At 47.6% G+C, this 19,455-nt stretch overlaps 9 protein-coding genes across 9 annotated transcripts; 4 read left to right on the forward strand and 5 right to left on the reverse strand.

Annotated features, from left to right (window-relative positions):
• Window positions 1-12: 12 nt before the first annotated feature.
• Window positions 13-1,595, forward strand: EDB93DRAFT_1270237 (adhesion regulating molecule; the record flags this gene model as incomplete). Its single annotated transcript, XM_041454313.1, has 5 exons — window positions 13-267; window positions 324-335; window positions 388-539; window positions 624-712; window positions 762-1,595. Coding segments are annotated over 5 exons (858 nt in total), but the record flags the coding sequence as incomplete, so codon positions are not given.
• Window positions 1,596-1,966: 371 nt separating this feature from the next.
• EDB93DRAFT_203452 (Arl8a protein) lies at window positions 1,967-3,290 on the reverse strand. The gene is made up of 11 exons (XM_041455687.1): window positions 3,164-3,290; window positions 3,065-3,110; window positions 2,963-3,007; window positions 2,761-2,906; window positions 2,675-2,696; window positions 2,536-2,616; window positions 2,428-2,486; window positions 2,346-2,379; window positions 2,281-2,289; window positions 2,209-2,234; window positions 1,967-2,133 (listed from the first exon to the last, which is right to left on the reverse strand). Exons 1-11 carry the CDS (start codon window positions 3,199-3,201, stop codon window positions 2,094-2,096), a joined length of 546 nt encoding a protein of 181 aa, XP_041301029.1. The 5' UTR covers window positions 3,202-3,290; the 3' UTR covers window positions 1,967-2,093.
• A 119-nt stretch (window positions 3,291-3,409) lies between these two features.
• EDB93DRAFT_1109276 (Creatinase/aminopeptidase) lies at window positions 3,410-5,316 on the forward strand (the record flags this gene model as incomplete). Its single annotated transcript, XM_041447943.1, has 7 exons — window positions 3,410-3,431; window positions 3,481-3,548; window positions 3,603-4,291; window positions 4,341-4,561; window positions 4,612-4,724; window positions 4,747-5,055; window positions 5,104-5,316. The coding sequence occupies 7 exons, from the start codon at window positions 3,410-3,412 to the stop codon at window positions 5,314-5,316; spliced, it is 1,635 nt and encodes a 544-aa protein (XP_041301030.1).
• A 766-nt stretch (window positions 5,317-6,082) lies between these two features.
• EDB93DRAFT_203530 (mitochondrial protein Pet127-domain-containing protein) lies at window positions 6,083-10,363 on the forward strand. Its single transcript, XM_041455688.1, has 13 exons — window positions 6,083-6,108; window positions 6,162-6,911; window positions 6,975-7,190; window positions 7,253-7,322; window positions 7,376-7,508; window positions 7,565-7,711; window positions 7,972-8,100; window positions 8,219-8,341; window positions 8,441-8,563; window positions 8,711-8,808; window positions 8,863-9,106; window positions 9,161-9,449; window positions 9,514-10,363. The coding sequence occupies exons 2-13, from the start codon at window positions 6,377-6,379 to the stop codon at window positions 10,104-10,106; spliced, it is 2,700 nt and encodes an 899-aa protein (XP_041301031.1). The 5' UTR covers window positions 6,083-6,108; window positions 6,162-6,376; the 3' UTR covers window positions 10,107-10,363.
• A 629-nt stretch (window positions 10,364-10,992) lies between these two features.
• Window positions 10,993-11,664, reverse strand: EDB93DRAFT_1257015 (uncharacterized protein; the record flags this gene model as incomplete). The annotated part of the gene is made up of 1 exon (XM_041454039.1): window positions 10,993-11,664. The coding sequence occupies one exon, from the start codon at window positions 11,662-11,664 to the stop codon at window positions 10,993-10,995; it is 672 nt and encodes a 223-aa protein (XP_041301032.1).
• Window positions 11,665-12,736: 1,072 nt separating this feature from the next.
• On the reverse strand, window positions 12,737-13,144 carry EDB93DRAFT_1046003 (uncharacterized protein; the record flags this gene model as incomplete). Its single annotated transcript, XM_041444619.1, has 2 exons — window positions 12,737-12,988; window positions 13,037-13,144. Coding segments are annotated over 2 exons (360 nt in total), but the record flags the coding sequence as incomplete, so codon positions are not given.
• A 13-nt stretch (window positions 13,145-13,157) lies between these two features.
• Window positions 13,158-14,497, reverse strand: EDB93DRAFT_203617 (uncharacterized protein). Its single transcript, XM_041455689.1, has 5 exons — window positions 14,308-14,497; window positions 13,696-14,229; window positions 13,576-13,647; window positions 13,412-13,519; window positions 13,158-13,358 (listed from the first exon to the last, which is right to left on the reverse strand). Exons 2-5 carry the CDS (start codon window positions 14,070-14,072, stop codon window positions 13,259-13,261), a joined length of 657 nt encoding a protein of 218 aa, XP_041301034.1. The 5' UTR covers window positions 14,073-14,229; window positions 14,308-14,497; the 3' UTR covers window positions 13,158-13,258.
• Window positions 14,498-14,545: 48 nt separating this feature from the next.
• Window positions 14,546-17,136, forward strand: EDB93DRAFT_1332682 (cytochrome P450). The gene is made up of 13 exons (XM_041455258.1): window positions 14,546-14,965; window positions 15,016-15,145; window positions 15,195-15,383; window positions 15,434-15,585; window positions 15,647-15,762; window positions 15,815-15,944; window positions 16,002-16,015; window positions 16,064-16,253; window positions 16,304-16,360; window positions 16,415-16,439; window positions 16,486-16,622; window positions 16,678-16,810; window positions 16,869-17,136. The coding sequence occupies exons 1-13, from the start codon at window positions 14,755-14,757 to the stop codon at window positions 16,954-16,956; spliced, it is 1,572 nt and encodes a 523-aa protein (XP_041301035.1). The 5' UTR covers window positions 14,546-14,754; the 3' UTR covers window positions 16,957-17,136.
• Window positions 17,137-17,407: 271 nt separating this feature from the next.
• On the reverse strand, window positions 17,408-18,486 carry EDB93DRAFT_203748 (uncharacterized protein). Its single transcript, XM_041455690.1, has 4 exons — window positions 18,123-18,486; window positions 17,968-18,072; window positions 17,656-17,909; window positions 17,408-17,583 (listed from the first exon to the last, which is right to left on the reverse strand). Exons 1-4 carry the CDS (start codon window positions 18,210-18,212, stop codon window positions 17,460-17,462), a joined length of 573 nt encoding a protein of 190 aa, XP_041301036.1. The 5' UTR covers window positions 18,213-18,486; the 3' UTR covers window positions 17,408-17,459.
• Window positions 18,487-19,455: the final 969 nt, after the last annotated feature.

Consider the following 19,455-nt stretch of genomic DNA (forward strand, 5'->3'; position numbering starts at 1 on the left):
AGTGGCCGAACCATCCTTGCCTTCAAGGCTGGTCGTGCTTTTCGACGCGCTGGAACCAATTTCGTCGATGCATCCCCCACCAAAGGCGCGATTGTCTTGACCAATGAAGACGGATACATACACTTCATGTGGAAAGACCGAACGACAGGGGAAGTGGGCGAAGATCTAATATTGTTTCCTGGTGATGCAAAGCTGGAAAAAGTTCCCCAAAGCAGTTGGGGCAGAACCTATGTCCTTAAATTCGAGAGCTCCGATCAAAAACATTTCGTATGTGTCTCACTTGACTGCAGTTTCACTGGCTAACTTCGCTCCTTCTACGTCAGTTCTGGCTCCAGGTGTGTTTTTTTCGCGCCTATTTCTTTTGATATATGTCCGATGGTCTTTCAGGATTCGTCAACACGTCGTGATGAGGAATTCGTGACGAATTTGAACAGAACGTTAGCTGATCCCAACATTATTGCTATCTGGGACGCGCGCAACGTTTACCCAGCGTCGGAAGCCTCTACATCTGCTACTAGTACATCCACCTCTTCAACTGTGTAAGTCATTCTTTCACCTGCAACACAGTAGGCGATTCATATGTACATTTTGATATATAGACAGCCAGTCGCTCCAGCGACTAGTAATTCCACGCCAGCGGGTACTACCCCAGAACAGCTTGCACAGCTTCGTGGTATTGTTAGCTCGATGACCGGCTTCGCGAGTGAAGATGGTATTCACACTTTTTCAATTAGGCTACATCATCACTAATAAATCTACAGAACTTTGGTTGACAGATGTCTTGTCCTCACAAAATTTGCTTCAGCTTTTTCAATCACACCCTGAACTCCTCCCATCACTCTTTCCTCATCTTCCACCTGAACTTATCCCATCGTCAGACGCTACACCCCAGCAGGCAGTAGAAATATTACAGCGCACGACTAACTCTCCACCTTTCCGCCTTGCTGTAGCACAGCTTGATCGGGCGCTTCGCACGGGCGCACTTGGTGAATTTGTGAGGAGCCTTGGTCTTCCTGAGAGTGCTGCGATGGGTGTTGGCGCGTTCCTAGCTGCTATCGCTGAACAAGCAAGACAGGAAGGCGGTACTGAAGAGCGGATGGAAGAGGATTAGGGAGTGTGTAAGTGTCGATCGGACTATTCTTTTATGCACCACTGTCCTTTCAAGTGCGGGGGGTTGCTTAGTGTTCATGTACAAGCTTATACATTTGTCACGTTATTCGTTCCGCACGACTTCTTTGCAGGAAACTACAATGCAACGGATGTACATATGCCTTGACGAGTTGGATTCATGCACGGAAGCTAATATGAGTGTTTTCTATTACAGCAGACGATCACCAACAGCGACATTGTTCTGGGGCAAGACGTTTAGTCCCAGGATACGTGGCATAAAGCACGGGCTGATTCACTAAATGGCTTCTTTGATGTGTCTTTTATCATTCAGTGACATACCGCCGAATGTGATCTACATGAGCGACAAGCAGTTTGCGATCATTTTTGCAATATCGTCTTTCAAACTGAAAAACTGCTACTGCTAGTTTTTCATCTACCCAGCTCTGTGCGCAGGTTATTGCAGTGTTTGCGAGCACACGGAAATATTATCTCCAAAGTAGTGACAGTCAAGATATCGCTGAAGTATTTGGACAAAACTTAAGGAGTAAATTTGAGACTAATCAAGCTTGCTCATCGCAAGTACCAGATCTGACAATACATCCGAGATTGCTTGCGTCGGACAGCAGGACACTCAGTCAAGTGGAATTGGTAAGTAGCAATTATTCGTCAGCGAGAGCAATATCTTCGAGAAAGTCACCACCTGTACATGTCCTTCTCCTTCCAATGTAAACTTGAAAATGAGCGATGGCGATCCCATCATAACCAGGTTGAGCGATGCGGTGCAGATGACGGACTGCCCAGGTGTCGCAAATTCCCGTTTAAAGAATTAAAACCTGGTATGTTCTTTTCCCATGCCTTCTCAAGTTGTGGGTCATTTCATAATGGTATGTCTGCGTTAATACGAGTGTCGTACAACCCTACTAGATACCTGAAAATGGGCGATGTCGATTACGTTCCATACACCACGCAGCGGGTCGCCAAGCCTAATGACTACGATCTGAGAGCCAGCGGAGGACTATGTCCCTACAATAGATCATCGCACAATTAGTTCAGAGTTTGAGATTCAAGATGAGATCATGATAGACAAGTGAAACGCACAAATTATGTTGGCTTTTCATCGAACACTGATAGAGACTTAGCGCACATGGTATCCAGTATAAGAAGACTCACCGAGTAACACTAAAACGATATCTCAGTGATGCATTGAAAGCTTACAACAATTCTGAAAGACGTACTGAGACTGGGCGGTCTTGTATCTTGTCCAGTTGACTTCCCACAAGATGAGTGGGTATGCAGTACTAAAGACACTCTACTCACAGGTCGTGTATAATATCCTTGACAGATGCATGCGAGGGAACGTCATTCTTGTTTCCAAGCTGTGCCAATATAAGCAACCCTGTGGATGCCCCGAGGTAATAAACTCACCACCAAAAGAGGAACACCTGCTAGATTCGGCTGCGCCAATAGTTGGTGCAATTCGAAGCGTGCCGTGTCAAACTTCTCTTGCTGTAAACAGTCGTTGGCGTTAGAACTAAAACACCAGCGATTACATAGCAAGTCCTACGTCAGCCGAGTCAATTACGAATCTGTAGTGAAAGAGCATTCTGAAAATAAAACAGGCTATCAAACGCAAAGAAGCGGACAACGTACACTACAGCATCGACTCCGTTACAATAGCGCTCCCACATTGAGCGAAACTTGGGCTGTCCTGCAACATCCCATATCTTCAATGTCACAGCGCCTTTGCGTACCTTGCGGTAGTTGAATGCGACAGTTGGAACGACGTCTTCCGACCACTAAGTGAGGGTAAGCGGCTTGGGCGAAGGAAAAGCCATGAATGAGATAGACGCACCTGCCCCGAGCCAATGACATTTACAAACGAAGTCTTTCCAGAAGCCTTCGTGAAGGTATGTCGGTGTCATTACCTGAACTTGGGATCTACGGGTCCACGCACCTGCAGTCCAACCACGGATATTTCAGCGGCTTTGGAGAAGAATATGCTGCGGGATTCGATGTGTAAGGCCTTGTCTACTTCAAGGAAAGGCTGGCTTACCTACTAAGCCAGGAGATTATAGAGGATATAAAGGACATAGTAGACAGCTTGGTACTCGACTACCGAGTCTTTGAAGGTCAGTGATAATAATATTAATGACGATACTGAGCATCAAGCTTAATGAGAGTGTGTGGGAATTATTATATAATAAAGCTTCCGTCCCTACGGCCCGGTCCAGAATACTACTAACCCCGGCACGGATCTAATCTCACAACCCATCCACTCCATCACTAGTCATTAAGCATCATGTCCGGGTCGAATTACCTCGGTTAGTGCTTACAATATAGACAAAGGGAAACCGACTGATCTGAACGCAGCAATGGCGCACGTGCAGAGGACGTTCGAACAACTTATGAATGTGCTTCCATCGCAGTTGAAGGAGAAGGTAGCTCAATATGATATCCCGTAGACTAACGTTAGCATTGATTAACGCGATTAGCCCCAAGTCATTCTTCTTGCAGGAGGAAACACACCTTTTAGAAACGACACAGATCGCGAGCTACCATTTCGCCAAGAGTCTAATTTCTACTACCTCACAGGATGCTCTGTGCCTGGATCGTTCCTTCTCGCTTTGTATCAGCCTGCACAGACAAATTCTTCTACAAGGCTGAGCATCAGGCTGTCCATTCCGGAAGTAGAGGCCGCAGACCTTATGTGGAGTGTTCCCCCACCTACAATCGAGGAAGCGAAGCAGTCGTTCGACATAACCGACATTGCGTATAGCTCAGAGTTACAAAGTGCTATCAGTTTGCTCCTCCAGTCACATCCCGAAGCTGTCTTCCATACCCTGCCGCGCAACTCGCCAAAATTTCCCACTTTACCTGAGGAGTACATGGCGACTATTGTTACATCAGAGACCCACACCGCAACGGATGCATACTTACTCTCTTCCTTGCACAAGACACGATTGATCAAGGATGAGAACGAGGTAGCGATGCTCCGCCGCGCAAATGATATCAGCTCCAGGGCGCATGAGACAGTCATGCGCGTTTTGGGCAACGCGGTACAGGGTAAGATTGTTCAGGGAAAAGGCGCAGGCATTGATCGTCCACTTCTTCCCGGAGAGTGGCTGATTGAGAAAGAGGCAGAGGCGGAGGCTATCTTTGTTGCGTCGTGCCGGCGTGAAGGGTACGAACGCACTAAATATTGATGCCCGATAACTCACCAATGACATCAGGGCCGTTCATCAGGCATATCTCCCTATCGTCGCTGCCTCTAGGAGAGCCGCTACGTTACACTACTGCTGTAATGACCGAGAGTTCACCTGGGGACCTGTAAAGCCACACGATCATTTGAATCACGGTGCCCTGACACACAGTCCTACACCCGCAAGGCAGTTAGAGCCTCAGGTACTCCTCATCGACGCAGGATGCGAATGGGATTGCTACTCTGCGGACAGTGAGTCGTAGCAGCTAAATACCAGACAGGTCTGAACTTCTATCTTCAAGTTACACGCACGATGCCTGTTGGTAACGGTGGAAAGTTTACTGAGAAAAGCAAGCAGATATACTCTCTTGTGTTGGAAATGCAGCAGGCAGGTCTTGCATGCATCCTTTGCACTGTGATGTAACACTTTTTCACAGAAATCGATGAAAAATCTCAGACCTGGCGTCCACTGGGATACTATCCAGCTGCTCTGTCATCAGATTCTCGTGGAAGGGTTCATCGGTCTTGGACTTTTCAAAGGCCCAAAAGACGAGATTATGCGCTCTGGAGTTAGCTCAGCCTTTTTCCCTCACGGAGTCGGGCATTCGCTGGGGATGGATGTGCACGATGTCCCGAGTGCAAGTAAACCAACAAACAATACGACTATTCCACAAGATACAGTCGGGCATCCCAGTTTTTACACGTACCTACGACTCCGGTTGCCGCTTGCAGAAGGCATGGTTGTGGTAAGTCCGAACCCCTAGCGTGGATTACTCACCTGCTTACTTCGATAGACTGTTGAGCCGGGGATTTACTTCCATGAACATCTACTCAAAACCGTAGAGAAGTCTGAATATGTGAACCACGACTTGTTGAAGGAGTACCGCGAAATTGGTGGCGTGCGCATTGAGGACGACATATTGATCACTTCAGATGGGTGCGAGAACCTCACCAAGGTTAGGAGTGATGTTGAATGGCTAGAGTCGGTGTGCTCTGGGGAGATTTGAATGTACAAAATCGTTTGTGAGGTATTCGCTGTGGATAATGGTTTGAATGAAAATCGGTGGAAACGGACTAATGCTGAATGTTTAGCAAGACTCGGAATTGAGATGGCCATGCACGAACCTTGCCCTTATTTTTTGCGACTTGAATTCAATACCTCTAAAATGTTCTTCCGATATTGTCGATGCCAAGTTCTGTCGTTCCAGGCGCAACCAATTGCCAGGCCAATAGTTGAACTTCCAAGATTCTTCTGGCATCCTTGAAGTACGGTCATCCCAGGCACAACCGATCTGCTAGGCCGATAGTTGAACTTCCAAAGTTCTTCTGACATCCTCGTCTTGGAGTTCTACCCGTAATTACCAGGCGCAATCAAGCTGCCAACCCAATAGAACCTCAAGTTTTGCCCACAGCACTATTTTCACGATATAAAAGTAAGCCGTGTTGAGCGTAGTACCCCTCACCTCAGTGATTTTAGTCAAAGTTCCTCATTAACAAAGCTCGTATCACCTCGCACAAATCATGCATTTCTCCTTCATCGTCGTCCTAACTGCTTTGGCAGCATGCATTTCTGTCAGTGCGTGCAACTCAGCACAACAACATTGCAACGTCGACAACGACTGCTGCCCAAAGGTTTGAAATGCGGTAACAGAAATGTGAGTATGAGCAGTTTACTTTGCACCGAGTCCAGGATCGAACCTCATCACTCACCTTGCAATGTTAATAGTTTCAAAATCACTGGTTTTGTATTTAAGATGTCTACCGATGGGCAAGTCCATGAGTGGTACGACTGGATATTAGTGAGTCGTGTTTCTGCTTTCGCATTGCATTGTTGTTGATTGGCACAATTAAGATGATACGCAGTTCGCTGCTGACTTGATCGATGCGGTTGGTTCTGAAGTCTGGATAAATTTCACGGGTGCATGGGAGCACGTGTGAATCAATAGACAATCCCAACTTGAAATGCAATCTGATTTTGACTATTGAGAATTGTTATGTAAATAAGCGCCCATCAAAAAGCTTTTCATTAAACTCAAAAAACTGAAGCTTTTGAACTACGACTTTCGGATGCACCGTCTCCACAATGCGCGTTCCATTGCTATCGGTGCACTCACTTGCAGAAGACGAGCATTTGGCGTTTCTGCGGGCGTTTTAAATGCCAATTCGGACGCGGGCTCAAACCAGAGCCAGAGCCAGGACCGGAGTCAAAGCGTGGACTTAGGAAATACTGATAGCCGAAGCAGAGAGACTGTGAATGATGAGCAAGGCCAAAAGGGTGGCCATGAGCAGGGACCTGTACACGTACTTGGGAAACTCTCGCGCTCTTTGCGTAGCCAGCGTGACTCGCGCAGCAACTCATGCATTCGAAATTCTCAACATGTCGTTCCAGCGCCAGGTGTCTCGAAGAAAAGGAGAAAGGAGAAGCATCCAAAAAAAAGGAAAGTTGGTGGTGGTGGAACACGACCTGCTGTAGAATCAGCGCGTGCTTCCCTTGCAGGGTTCGACGCGAAGCGTTTGGAGCTAATGCAGATACTGTTCGAAGGTTCTGGGAAGACCAAACGTTTGGCGAAGGATAGCTGGATTACAGGGTGGGGCGAGGACGGTGAGTTTTTCATGAAATCATTATAGTCTTTCTTTTCATTTGGTTTTGGCCTATCATGTGAAGCGCTTCGACCGGGGGAGAATGAGAATCATGAATTGCGGGAGTCTTTCAGTGGCGACGGACCACAAAATCGGGTCAAGTCTACGAGACGTGGGCAACCGCCGCATCAACGTCATCCCCTACCTTACACCCGCCGCGTAGAGGGTCTCTTCGACGACGCGCGTGATGTGAATGATCCTTCATCAAGCGGACCGAGCTCTATCAACAATATTCTGGAAGGTTCGTGTTATTTGGCAACATTTGCAAGGTTTTGAACGTGGTTCTGACATTTGTATCGCCAGATATTGACCCACCCTCAGAACACAAGCCTATTGCGCGGCTTGCACATGGGCTTGATAGGGTGTTATTCAAGCGCGTCTTTGTGCCTTGTGGATTGTGGACGCCATTCTAACTTTATTTCGTAGCCCTGGCGTCCATTGGCTCCAAGATCCACGCTCACGTGTATATAATTTCACACCTTGGCTCGAGAGCATACCCAAAGTTACAGATTTTGCGTTCGAGCGCGTCACTGGGTTTATACGGAGTTCTCATGATCATGTACGTTCGACCCCTGCTTTTTTTTTCTACAAAATCTTAGGATACGCACTTCATAGGACCTCCACACCCTCGCCAAAATACACTCCCGACCATATGTTGGCTCCACATCCTCCCTCACCGGTCTGCTCAGCCACGTTTACTTCCTCATCTCTGGTGGAAAGGAAGTAGATACGAGCGTTTTAAGCGGCGCTTTTGCGCACGAGGTGGGTTGTTTTTACGGTTCCTGAGGCTGATTTTTTGGGCATGAATTTTATCATTCTTTCTCAAATCTATGTGTTGCGCGGTGCAGTTAAATAACCTAAATATCGAGCTCTTGACATGTAACGTATGCTCTTTTGCCTTGACGCGCGGTCTCCACTTGCTTCTTAATCATTCCATTTCACTACACGTTCCTGGACGCATCTATAGACCCTCCCATTCTGCTTATACGCATTCTAATACTTGCTGACATGTCTATTCACAGCCAACGGACTTTACCCCAGGCCAGCGTATGCCCGTATCAGTCGTGTTACGATACAAAGACGGTGTATGGGCGGTCGACTCCAACAAAGACGGCGAGGATGACAGTAATAAGAATGTATTGACCTGGATGGTGAGTCGGGCGGGTGTACTCTGTTCTGTTTTTGTTTGCTCCTCATTTTTCATACGTGACATGCATTATGGATTTTGATTTGCGTATCACGTAACTAATGCATGCGTTCGCATTACAGGGCACTCTCCTCGAAAAATTCTTGACAGTCCCGGAACCTGAGTTCAAGACTCTCCTGCGCTCTTCGCCTGCCCTACCGGAAGGTGAGGAAGATAAAAGGAGGGAGGCATATCGGTATGCGAAGGTGCGGTTTTTTCTTACGCTTTCTCGTGCGTGAGTTTCTGACAGCCTCCGTGTTCTATGGTATGATTGACGATGGGCGACTTGCTGACTCATGGGACAGAGTGACCGCTTTTTGATGCGCTCCCAACTTGATTGCGTCGACCCGCGCTTACCAGGAACAGGCGTTTTTGATGTCAAGACCCGTGCTGCGGTCCCAATCCGACTAGATTTACTAAATTTCGAGGTGCGTATTCTTTGTTTGTTTCTGATCTTCATCCATTATTGTAGTTCTATCGGAGCACATTATTTACATATCAATGGCTCAGTACTTTCGCATTCATACTGTATACTGTGAACCGGGACTCTGGCTGACGGATTTCGTTAAATGTAGGAGAACTCAGGTTACCTCATTCGTACGCTTCATGGACCACTGGAGAGCTTCGAGAAAGAATATTACGATTTAATTCGAAGCGCATTCCTGAAATACAGGTATGTTCGCGTTGCATCCTGTTTGTCTCTTGTCTTGACACTATCCCATACCAGCTTCCAAGCTCGTATCGGCAACATGGATGGTGTATTTGTCGCTTACCATAACACGGCCCGCATTTTCGGGTTCCAGTACATCTCGCTCGAGGAGATGGATGCGCGCTTGTTTGGACAAGATGTGAAACCTACTGGTGTTGTCAACGGCAATAGTACGCCTACCAAAGGCGCGCGGGTATTCGAGAAGTGTGTGAAACTGCTGGAAATGGTAATGGATGAGATTGTTGGAGTGTTTGGGGAGAGGGTGAGTCCGTTTTGTCTTCTGCAACTTTTTATTGATTTGTCTAATCCTGATTAGAGCGTGAAATGTACTTTCGAGACACGGGAGCGCTCGCCGAAGATGAATATATGGGTGGAGCCTGTCGAGTGGGATGCTGAGAAGGAAGGTAAGGGACAGGACATAGTAGATTTGAAGGAGGTAGAGGATGAAACGAAGGCCGTCGAGCAAGGGAAAGATGGTGAGGAGGAGGACAAAGTGAAGACAGAGGAGCCTCCAATCGTTCAGATTGACGTAGAGGTGCAGAACTTTGTCGCTGGCCAGCCTGTATGGGGCTCAAAAGCGATTGGTGTCACGCCTGACGAGAACTGTGCGTAGCCACATCTTTCTTCAAATTTTGTCATCATGCATGTTAATATTTTCGGTGTTACAAGGGATTCTCCATTGGACCGTCTCGCATAGCTCGCTAGAAACCTCCAGAATCCGGGCCAACCTTGCATCTGCCAAAGATAGGCAGTTCCGTGCGTGGAATTTCCCAGCAAATATCAGCGGACCGGAAGAGATGAAGGCATGGTGGAATGCGCTGGATTTCGGCAGACAACAGGACGCTACCTGCCCTTCAGGTGAGGGTGAGGAAATAACAATAGGCAGACTACACGATGTGGTGGCAGGTGCCGAGAGCCCTGTTGCAATGGTCGAGAACGGTTTGGTAGAGGAGGAAGGACCTGAAGCCGATAATAATAGCCCTCCGTCGTTCAATCCCAGGCTTTTCCGACCACCGTCGACAAGTGTTAAGGTATTGCGTCAGCTATCGAGAGACGGGAGGAAAGAGACGTTGAGGGCGGAGGCAGAGGAGGAGGCAATGGGAAGGGAAAAAATTGTCTGGGGTCACCTGGAGAATGGAGGTATTTTGAACAGTGAAATCAAGGAAGTGCTTGAGGATGGCAGCTCAGCATTGACCATCACTGGGGCTCCAGAGATTGGGACAGTCGACGTGGTGAAACAAACCAGCAGGGAGGAGGAGTAAAAACCGAATTTCCTCATTGCGGCGCTACTGCCGAGTAGTCAGCGACCTTGCGTTCTTTTCAAGTCCACGACGCGGTGTCGAGTACCTCCAGGTAACCATTACATTGTCATTTAGCACTCAGGACATGCACACTATATTTTTTGTTTACATCTAGATGGTATGACTCATGCATGTAGCATATAACACACTAAAGTAATAGCCCGACACCGATAATCATAACATCCCTCTGCGTTCTAAATAGGTGCTCGCCATCGCGGTGCGGTCATCATCCACCTTCGTTAATGGACACAACGAATGGCAAAACACAAGTCAAGACACTTTGATTACCGTGTAAATCGCCACAGGATGCTGAGTGTGCTTCGTTCAAGTACCTACAACTGTGTTTATCAATTGCCCTTGTAACGCGCGTTTGTGTCAAGATGGCAAGTCGCTCTGAACTTATCATAATCTCTGAAGTACAGGATGTACACTAGTGGCATGTCACGCTGTCCAGTCCAGAATCATCCCAGTCTTGCTCTCCTAGCTTCTGGTATCCACAGGTGTATTTTCTAATGCCTGAACGGAAGTCGGACTTCTGCTCAACGTGTGGTTCGAATCGCTTTGCCACAGGGAACTTCTTGGTCGGATCAGTGACACTTAACTTGAAGGCGGTGCCAAAGCGTCAGTTGCCAACTTCTTGACACATACTTAATGCTGGAACGAGTACCAGGTGAAAAAACTTTTGTAAAGCGCCATACCAATTTTGTGATTAAACGATATCTATCTTATGAACCAGGTGCTTAGCTATGCTATGCGAACAACATGTGTAACAAATGCGTAAAAGTACTTTGATACGGATGCATGTCTTTCACGATCCCGAAGCTCCATTGTCCCATTGCGATGTGTTTCATTCCTCGATCCTACGATTCAGCTCGGTGCGCAAGTCCTGCATAGATGATAACGCGGCCTCAATATCAGCCTGGGCTATACCAGCCTTCACATAGAACGTTTGCTTCTTCTGTAAATTGACCCTAGCTCTATTCACCTTTTCAGGGAGATCTAACCATTCCCTCGTGACACCAGAGGCTTCCAAATTCCGTCTCGTCGCTTCCACGAGGGCTAGTATTGCATCAACGTAGGGGTCGTCCTGTGAGGCATATTGTGCTGTCTCCCATGCGTCTGCGATGGGTAACTGCCGCCTCTCCTCGGCAAGAATGAAAGGAATATCATCAGGCAAGGACGTGACACGCTTGAAACGGTCCAAAATCATAACAAGGCAGGATCCGACTCGCAAATAATCACCTAGAGAGACACTGTTAACCAGAGAAATGCACCACTTGTCATGTCCATCACGGATCAGACGCCGACACCATTTGTCATTCCCTGTCAGGGCATAGATGAGGCGGATGTAGCAATAGTATCGTTCTTGGCAGAAAGGGGCGTCAGGTTCAGCGTTGTGGACTGTCTGGTCATCATTTGGGCGCACGACAGTTAAAAGAGAGTGAGAAAGGTGATCCAGGAGTTGTGCATCGCCATCTTGTGGCGTTAGTGATTCGAGTTCTTTACGAGCTTTGAACATAGCTCTTAACGCGCAATACCGGACTCGGAGAGGTCTGGTGGAGTTCCATGCAGCGGATCAGCGACTTGATGTAGGAATATTGCTTGGTAGGGCTCCCTAGTCCATGCACGGCGCTGAGTGCAAGCAAAGCGCCAGCTGTTGTTTCATCATCTGTGTTTGCGTCGCCCTCCAGGTAGTCGACGAGCCAATCAAATTCTTCACAGCTAGGGCTCACGCTCGTCGCTGTGCACGCCAGCGCAAATCACCATACCAAATCAAGACTTCATCATCCGGACGTGAAAGTTGATTGCGGATTCCGTGGACAAGCATTGTTCTCAGAGCAGTGCGTGCAGCTGGCCCGATGCTTCTGTTTATCTTTTTCTTCTCGTGTATCCTTGAGCTGATCGTATGCTGCCTTTCCAGCCATGAATGCATCGCGAATGAAACGACTTCGAGTTGAGCTAAATTTATCATCCCAGAGAAACCCCAGAAGTTCCTTGTTGATTTTCACCGGCTGGATGCAAAGATAGGCCATGGCTCTGCCAAACTTTACATATAGCTCTTGTCTGTCATTACACGCTGCAAAATTATCACGCAAACGTGCAAAGGCTGCTGAAGCATCAAGGTTCGGGGGCCATGGCACGCAAGGTACAATCGTAGCTGCAGCCTCAACAATTTCAGGGTTCGTCGATGTCTCCAGTACCCAACGAACGGCGGATGATTTAGCGAGTGTGCGACGAGTCGATGTAGATTTATCTGGAATAATTTTTTGGCGGATGGCAACAAATAGCTTGGAGGCTGGCGTCTGGAAGGGACTATCCGGACGTAACGCTGACACAAGTGTAGTGCCCACGTAGAATAGAATGCCAAAAGCTGTGGTGCAGATGATGACGCTGGATATGGTGGTTTGCTGGGCCCACATGTTGGCGCTTAGCGAAAGGCCGAAGAGCAGGAGCGAAATCTGGAGTAGCACCAGGAATACTTGCAAGACGGTCCGGAGGCAAAAATATTCTAGTCCATCTAGCTTCATCTGCCTCTCTATGCCGCGCTCTTCAAGAGACCCTCGTCCTCGAACTGACTTGTAAGAGTTCAGCCATTGTTTGCCCAAGACAGCCCCAAATGCAGCCAAGACACTGAATGCGAGGCTGGCGTAGGCAAGTGTTTGCATCCAGACTGTCGCAGATGAAAATCCCGTAGATGAGGAAAGAGTATTGATGTTAGGTACGGAATTTGGGCCGTCAACAATTATCTGGATCAGATTCAGGACGAGGGCATTGGTAGTGTCTCCTGGATCAGGCTGCATTCCGACGATGAAGGTGGAGTTGACCGCTGAGAACAGACCAGCCTAATACGCCTGTGAGACTTGTATTGGGAAACGTAGAAGGAAACTCACAAAAGTCAGAATAATGCCCATATCATCATTGGCCCGCCCGAGGAAGTCGTCGTCGTGCTCAGTCGAGACTTTCTTATACGTCGCCCAAAACTTTGAATTATCATCTTTTCCGCGTTCTTCTGCGATGGTCGATTCTTTGAGGACATCGAGAATCTGCCCCAGCGTGTCTGACCTTAAGAAACATGGTCAAACGTTAAGTACACGGTGCTGATGAGTTGACAGTCACATCTTAGCAAGGCTTCCTTCGATGGACACCGCAGGATTCTCTTTCGTTTTATTCGGCTCTTTTTCATTGTCCGGGGTCTGCTCCAGAGTGCTTGACCTTTGAGATAATATAGTTAGTCAAGTGTACTGTGTTGGTTGGTTGATATTTACATAGTTCTGGCCAGACCTCCCTCGATGGAGGCCACATGTTGCTCACTCGCGTTACTCGGCTCGATCTCATCTCGGACCTGTTCCTGTTCCAGCCTAAGGGCGCCCGATCTTTGGGATAATAAAGTCAGACGTCAAGTATCCCATGTTGATTGTTCGACATTCACATATTTTCATTAATGTCGACCTCGATGGACATGGCAGGCTCCTCAATCACTGGATTCGCATCAATCAAATTCCTGTGTGTCCATAAGTTTATAGTCAACTTAGTCTAACTCGCCACTTACTCGCTGGTTAGGAGGTCGGTGTTTATAGCTGCGGGACTAGATCGCGGGGCCGTGTTGTGCATTATTCGTGCTGTGGACATAGGTGGAAGAAGGAATGGGGGAAGCAAAAATTTCTCGGCACAACCGCCAACGTTTTTAATCTTTACACGCACGTGGAAGAGGCATGGCGGGAAAGCCTCGTGGCTGTTGGCCCCGGGAACAGGAGATCCCGTGGAATGAACATTATCTTCACTCAAACCTATTGTGATAGTAGGCCAGGCGCTCATTTCTGCATCGGCTGTTGATCCACCCTGCACGGCGCTGATGTTGACCGGTCTGACCACTCGAGTCTGTCCATCCTTGAACAGACCAGGACCGCCATAGAGCCACAGAGCCATCAGAGGACTGGTGATAACATTATATGCCAATACATGCAGAGCATGTCCTTGATTTTCATCGCTAAACGCAATATAAAGTCGTATATCATAACGTCAAAGCCCCACAGTCAACGTCAAACACTCTACGAGACTTGTCGGGTTCTCTGATGATAATATACTGTGACGATGAGTGAGAAACGAACAAGACCATCATGAACATAGTTATTTTGCGCATGATATAAGTATTGCAGCTCACATCGTAACATATCCTTTAGTGGTGCCAAGATTTTGTATCATCTCGGGAGTTGGAACACACTATACATTAGTCGTGACTCGTCAATGCTGCAGTTCAACACAAAACAATAACTGAGTGAGTTTAGTTAGTAGCGTAGTACGTACAGCGTCTGGCATATACAACGTTGGAGGCAGAGGTAAACCATTTTTCAAATTTCAGACCCAGCATTATTCATAGCGACCTGCGTCCTCCGGTCCTTGATGTCCTTGATGACTAAGCAACTGTGAGCGACATCATGCATCGCTTGCAAACACAGTACCTTTTCCCTTGATCATATCCTTTCTTACCCTATGTGGCTCGATCATCTGCTCCGCCTTCCAAGCGCCTGGCACCCGCATATATATAGCAATATGAGATACATCACTGAGTTGCATAATCGATACCGTTTGCTAACCCACTCCTCGAATAATGGTCCCTGCAGTTGATGGTCATTTTGCTATCCTTGCTGGCATTTCTCTTTCCTTTGTCGCTGTCAAGGCACTTGGGCGGATCATCAAGAAGCGACAGAATAACCTTCCTCTTCCCCCTGGCCCAGTGCCGCTCCCATTGTTAGGGAACATCTTATCTGTTGACGCTCTGGAGCCTTGGCTGACTTATACCGAATGGAGGGCTGCGTATGGTGCGTTAACAGATAGTATATGGCATACATAGTACATATTATTATATCAGGGGACTTGGTCTTCGTGCGAATGCTAGATCAGGAGATTGTTGTGGTCAATTCTCAGCACATTGCAGAAGCCTTATTGGACAAGCGTTCTCGGATCTACTCCGATCGACCATACCTATCCACTCTCGAGCCGTGCGTTATTTCAGTATTCTTCTATTCAACCAGTCTGAGGTTCTTGCAGATATGGCTGGTCGATCAGCTTTGCATTCATGCGTTATGGCGATGAATGGCGTCGCTGTCGACGACTCTTCCACCAAACTTTCCGTCCCGAGTCTGCAGTCAAATTTCGCCCAATGCAGATCAGGCGGGCTCGTGAGTTAGTCGTCAACCTAGTCGATGACCCTCAACATTATCATGACCACCTCGGAACGTCAGCAAATGATTTTTTTGAAAATTGAACGATTATTTACCTGTTTACAGATTTTCATTATCTGTTGTGATGTCAGCCATATATGACTACGATATCATCGCTCGTGACGATCCTCTGGTGCGGATCGTGGTAAAGGCAGTGGATCGGAGCTCGGCCTTGTTGACCCCAGAGAGAGCATTAATGCTCGAGACCTTTCCTTTCTGTGAGTTCGACTCTCCTATATGAGCAAATGTTAACGTGACATGCGCTTTTGTGGGATGTAGTACTAAAGATACCTGACTGGTGCTGGGGATCCTCGATCAAGCTCAGTGCTCGAGATTCGACCAAGCGCGTCAATGAAATGGCCGACGTGCCATTTCGATATGTGCAACAGCACATGGTGGGTATCTATTTTCCCCTTGGTTCCAGAAATTGATTCGACCCTTCCCCAGGCGGACAGCTCGTTCTCCGTTCAATCTTCAATGGTCGCAGAAAATTTGCGACGGATGGAGACGCAAGATGAGGCTTTCAAACCTGCATTCGAAAATATCTTGAAGAAAGCAGCTACTACTGGTGTTGCGGGTAAGTACACTTTTCTTCAGCCATGTTGTGCTCTCGACATACACTAATATCACACAGCTTCATATGAGACAGTAAGTGGGTGACCCCATCATGTTGACCGCTGCTTATCCTCATTACAGACTTCGGCAACTTTGATGGTTTTTGTTTTGGCCATGGTATTATATCCAGACGTTCAGAAACGCGCACAAGCAGAAATCGACTCGGTGGTTGGGAGAGATCGGCTGCCAACTTTCGAGGATAGAGCATCGCTACGCTACATCGATGCAGTTGTACGGGAGACTTTCCGATGGCAGCCTGTTGTACCCCTTGGTATCCTTCTCCACCAAGTAATCTGGTCTGTGCTGAAGACAATCTCATAGGCTTACCGCATGCTACTTTGAGTGATGACGTCTATGATGGCTATTTCATTCCAAAAGGTGGGCTGTTTTTATCTCATCAACGCAATGACCATTCATGATATCCCACATCAGGCACAATCATCATGCACAACACATGGTCCGATATGTTCCTCCCAGCTCGCATGATACTGACTTGATTGTAGGGGCTCTACTCGGGATGAAAAGCGGTACCCCGACGCATCTCGTTTTATACCGGAGAGATTTATCGACGTTGATGGCACGCTAACAACTGATGATCCCGCACAATATATTTTTGGCTTTGGTCGGCGTATATGTCCAGGTTCGTGTTATTTGAATCCTACAAAATATTTTGCCGACAGATAGACTTTAATCAGGGCGGTATACTGCTGTTGCCTCTGCATGGTCTGCCATTGTGACCATGTTGGCCACATTGGATATTTCTTTTGCCAAAGATGACCAGGATAAAGTGATCAGCTTTACACCCACGTTCATCGGGGGAGTGGCTCGGTACTTGGCTTCCTCATGTCATTCCAACCTGTCATGACTAACTGTTTCGTTGCTTCAGCTTTCCTGCAGTCTTCCCTTGCAGTATTTCGGCACGGTCTCACATTGATTCAGACCTTGTAGACAGCTGGCGAACTGCCGAAACTTGAAAGAAGGGATGATGACAGTGTCCCCATCCGTGGCTGATTGGGGCAATAGAGGAGTGATCAAGCGATCGTTTACTTCCTGCTAGTGTATATCAGATGCGATAAACAGTATTGGTGTGTCCAGCTATTGTGTCGATGGTTCTGTGATGGTGTGCCAGAATACACTGCGTTATCTCTGTTTCATATCCACAACATGCCTCAAGTCCCAATTGAACGATTGCCCTGCAGCAATCAGGTGCACACCTCGTGTGACGTCAGCGCCTCACTCGCATAGCTCTCGAAAGTGGAAGATGGACTAATGCACATGTGCTGCTTAGGCTAGTGTCACAGTCAGGCTCATCAGACAGTACTAGTTCAGGAACAGTTCCCCCCCTGCTGGCGCTGTTGATGTTTAATCACCGCCACTGACATTTGTAGATGTCAGTATGATCAGCCAAAGCGAAATTCGAATATGATATTTTCCGCACACGGTAAAATCATACTACACCGCTTGCAGACGTATGACACTATTTGATTTCAAAGATAAAATGGCTAGAAAAATGTGAAGTGAAGACGAAATGCGACACGCTTGTCGAATGATTGTTATGACCATCTGCACAATCCATTATGCAAAGCATGCCGTACCTTAGGCTCAAGTCACAGATCTCAGCACTTCATTCGCATAGCACTTAAACTGCGAAGCGGACGCAGGATTGGACGTACTTTGAAAGACGTTTGAACGAATGGATGCCAAACTTCTTCGACTTCAACTCAAACGCTGGAGCGGGGCGCTCTGGCAGGGCAGGTCGGCAGTGGCAGGGTCCTGGCTCGTAGTCGGTAGTCCTCGCGTATGTCGTAGTCGGTCCTGGATAGAGAGAGCCGTAGCCTCCCGCCGTAGAGGTCTGGCCTTGGTTCCCCACACAGTACTCCCCGTTACAACGCCCACTGATCATCCATGATTTAAGCACTAGGCATGCCTAAATAGTGCGCCTCGTAAATAATACCTTAGGGTCTTCTGCAATACTTACCACTGACAGACGAGTATTGTAATTGTAATATTTTGGTACGCCTCACTAGCGTACATATTTCAAGATCAGTCGTGACTCGTGATTTGTACACAAAGCGCCGACTATGTCTTCTCTGAGACCAGATAGGTAAGACGCCAGTGGTCATGGCAGGAATGTGCTCACCACGACACTGTCTCCGAATTGCAGCGCTGTTGCGAGCGAAAGCGGCGATAGGAAAGTGAGGTTTTGGAGCGCTGAGACGAAGAAGGTCATTGCTAAATGGACAGAGCATATAGTACGTGGAATGTGGATTCAGTGTGGTGTGCAGATCACAGTGAGCGAATGGCAAGTGTTGACTCTGCTGAGTGGATCCAGACAAGAGTGTGGGATGTCTGGGGCAAAGACATAGTCATGACAAGCAAGACCGGATGCAAGTCTGCATGTGCGCGGTGATCTAGATCTTGATTAAACAAAGATAGCGAGAGGAGGATGAAAGAGTGCAGAGCAAGGTTGACACTCTATTACGTAGCGAGGCACGAGCGAGTGGAGGAAATACAGTTAAGCTTTTGAGTGAACAACAAGCGTGACGATGTTCGCACCTATTCTTTCTCTGCTGTGTCGACCATTGACCTCGTACATTCCGTCGACTTAGCTTTTCTTTTCCCCACCATCCTCTTTGTAGGTCTAATTGCGCAACAACGCGATCAGACGCCTCGCTAACCTTCAGAATGACAGCTCTAAACCATCCTAGAGCCCTGAGGGGGCAAACTTAGCCAAGACACAACGAGGCAGCCCACCCACCCTCGCAGCTCACCTTTTCCCTTAGACTGAAACCACTTCAAAACTCATCTTCCTCTCCCAAAATGACCTTGTACAAACGTAGCACATCCGTTCAGTGTTTAGTTTAAAAATCAATTTCTTTTTTTCTGCAAGGGAACGGCACGCCAGAGTGAACTTTTGAAGGAGATGGGAATTCCGAAGAATGAGCTCTGCATCACATGACCCAACGATTATGTAAGACGATCTCGTTCAAACCTTGAAGTTCAAGTTGTACTAGTAGGTCCTAGTTAAAGTGTTGTTATTGAATGCTTCAGTAGCATTCAGCTTGTGCAGGTAAGTTCTTGCTTTGGTGGACGCATAGTACAGCCCCCCATATGGGCCTATACTCAAATGATCGCAGGCCTAATACTTACTGCATTATATGACTATGACCGGTTCTGACTATTTCAACAGATAGGCACGTAGACTCGCCAGCAATTCACGCGCAAGACAAACCCTGTCGTTCGACTATTTGTGGTCTTTGGGTACAAGATGTTATGAAATTGCTTGGCGGACGGCGCATAATACGATTTCCTTCGGAATGTGGGATGTAAAGAGCAGAGACACATCCCTGGAGACATCTGCGTGGGCGGCGATCTTATTCATCTGATACACAAAATCTACGACAGGCGAACACCATAAGGATGTAGCCAAAGTCTGGAATCTAAAGATGTTCAAGCGGCTTGACACGTTCAAT

Source organism: Suillus bovinus, assembly GCF_016758785.1.
Source record: "Suillus bovinus strain UH-Sbo-P2 chromosome Unknown EDB93scaffold_149, whole genome shotgun sequence".
Taxonomy (NCBI): domain Eukaryota; kingdom Fungi; phylum Basidiomycota; class Agaricomycetes; order Boletales; family Suillaceae; genus Suillus; species Suillus bovinus.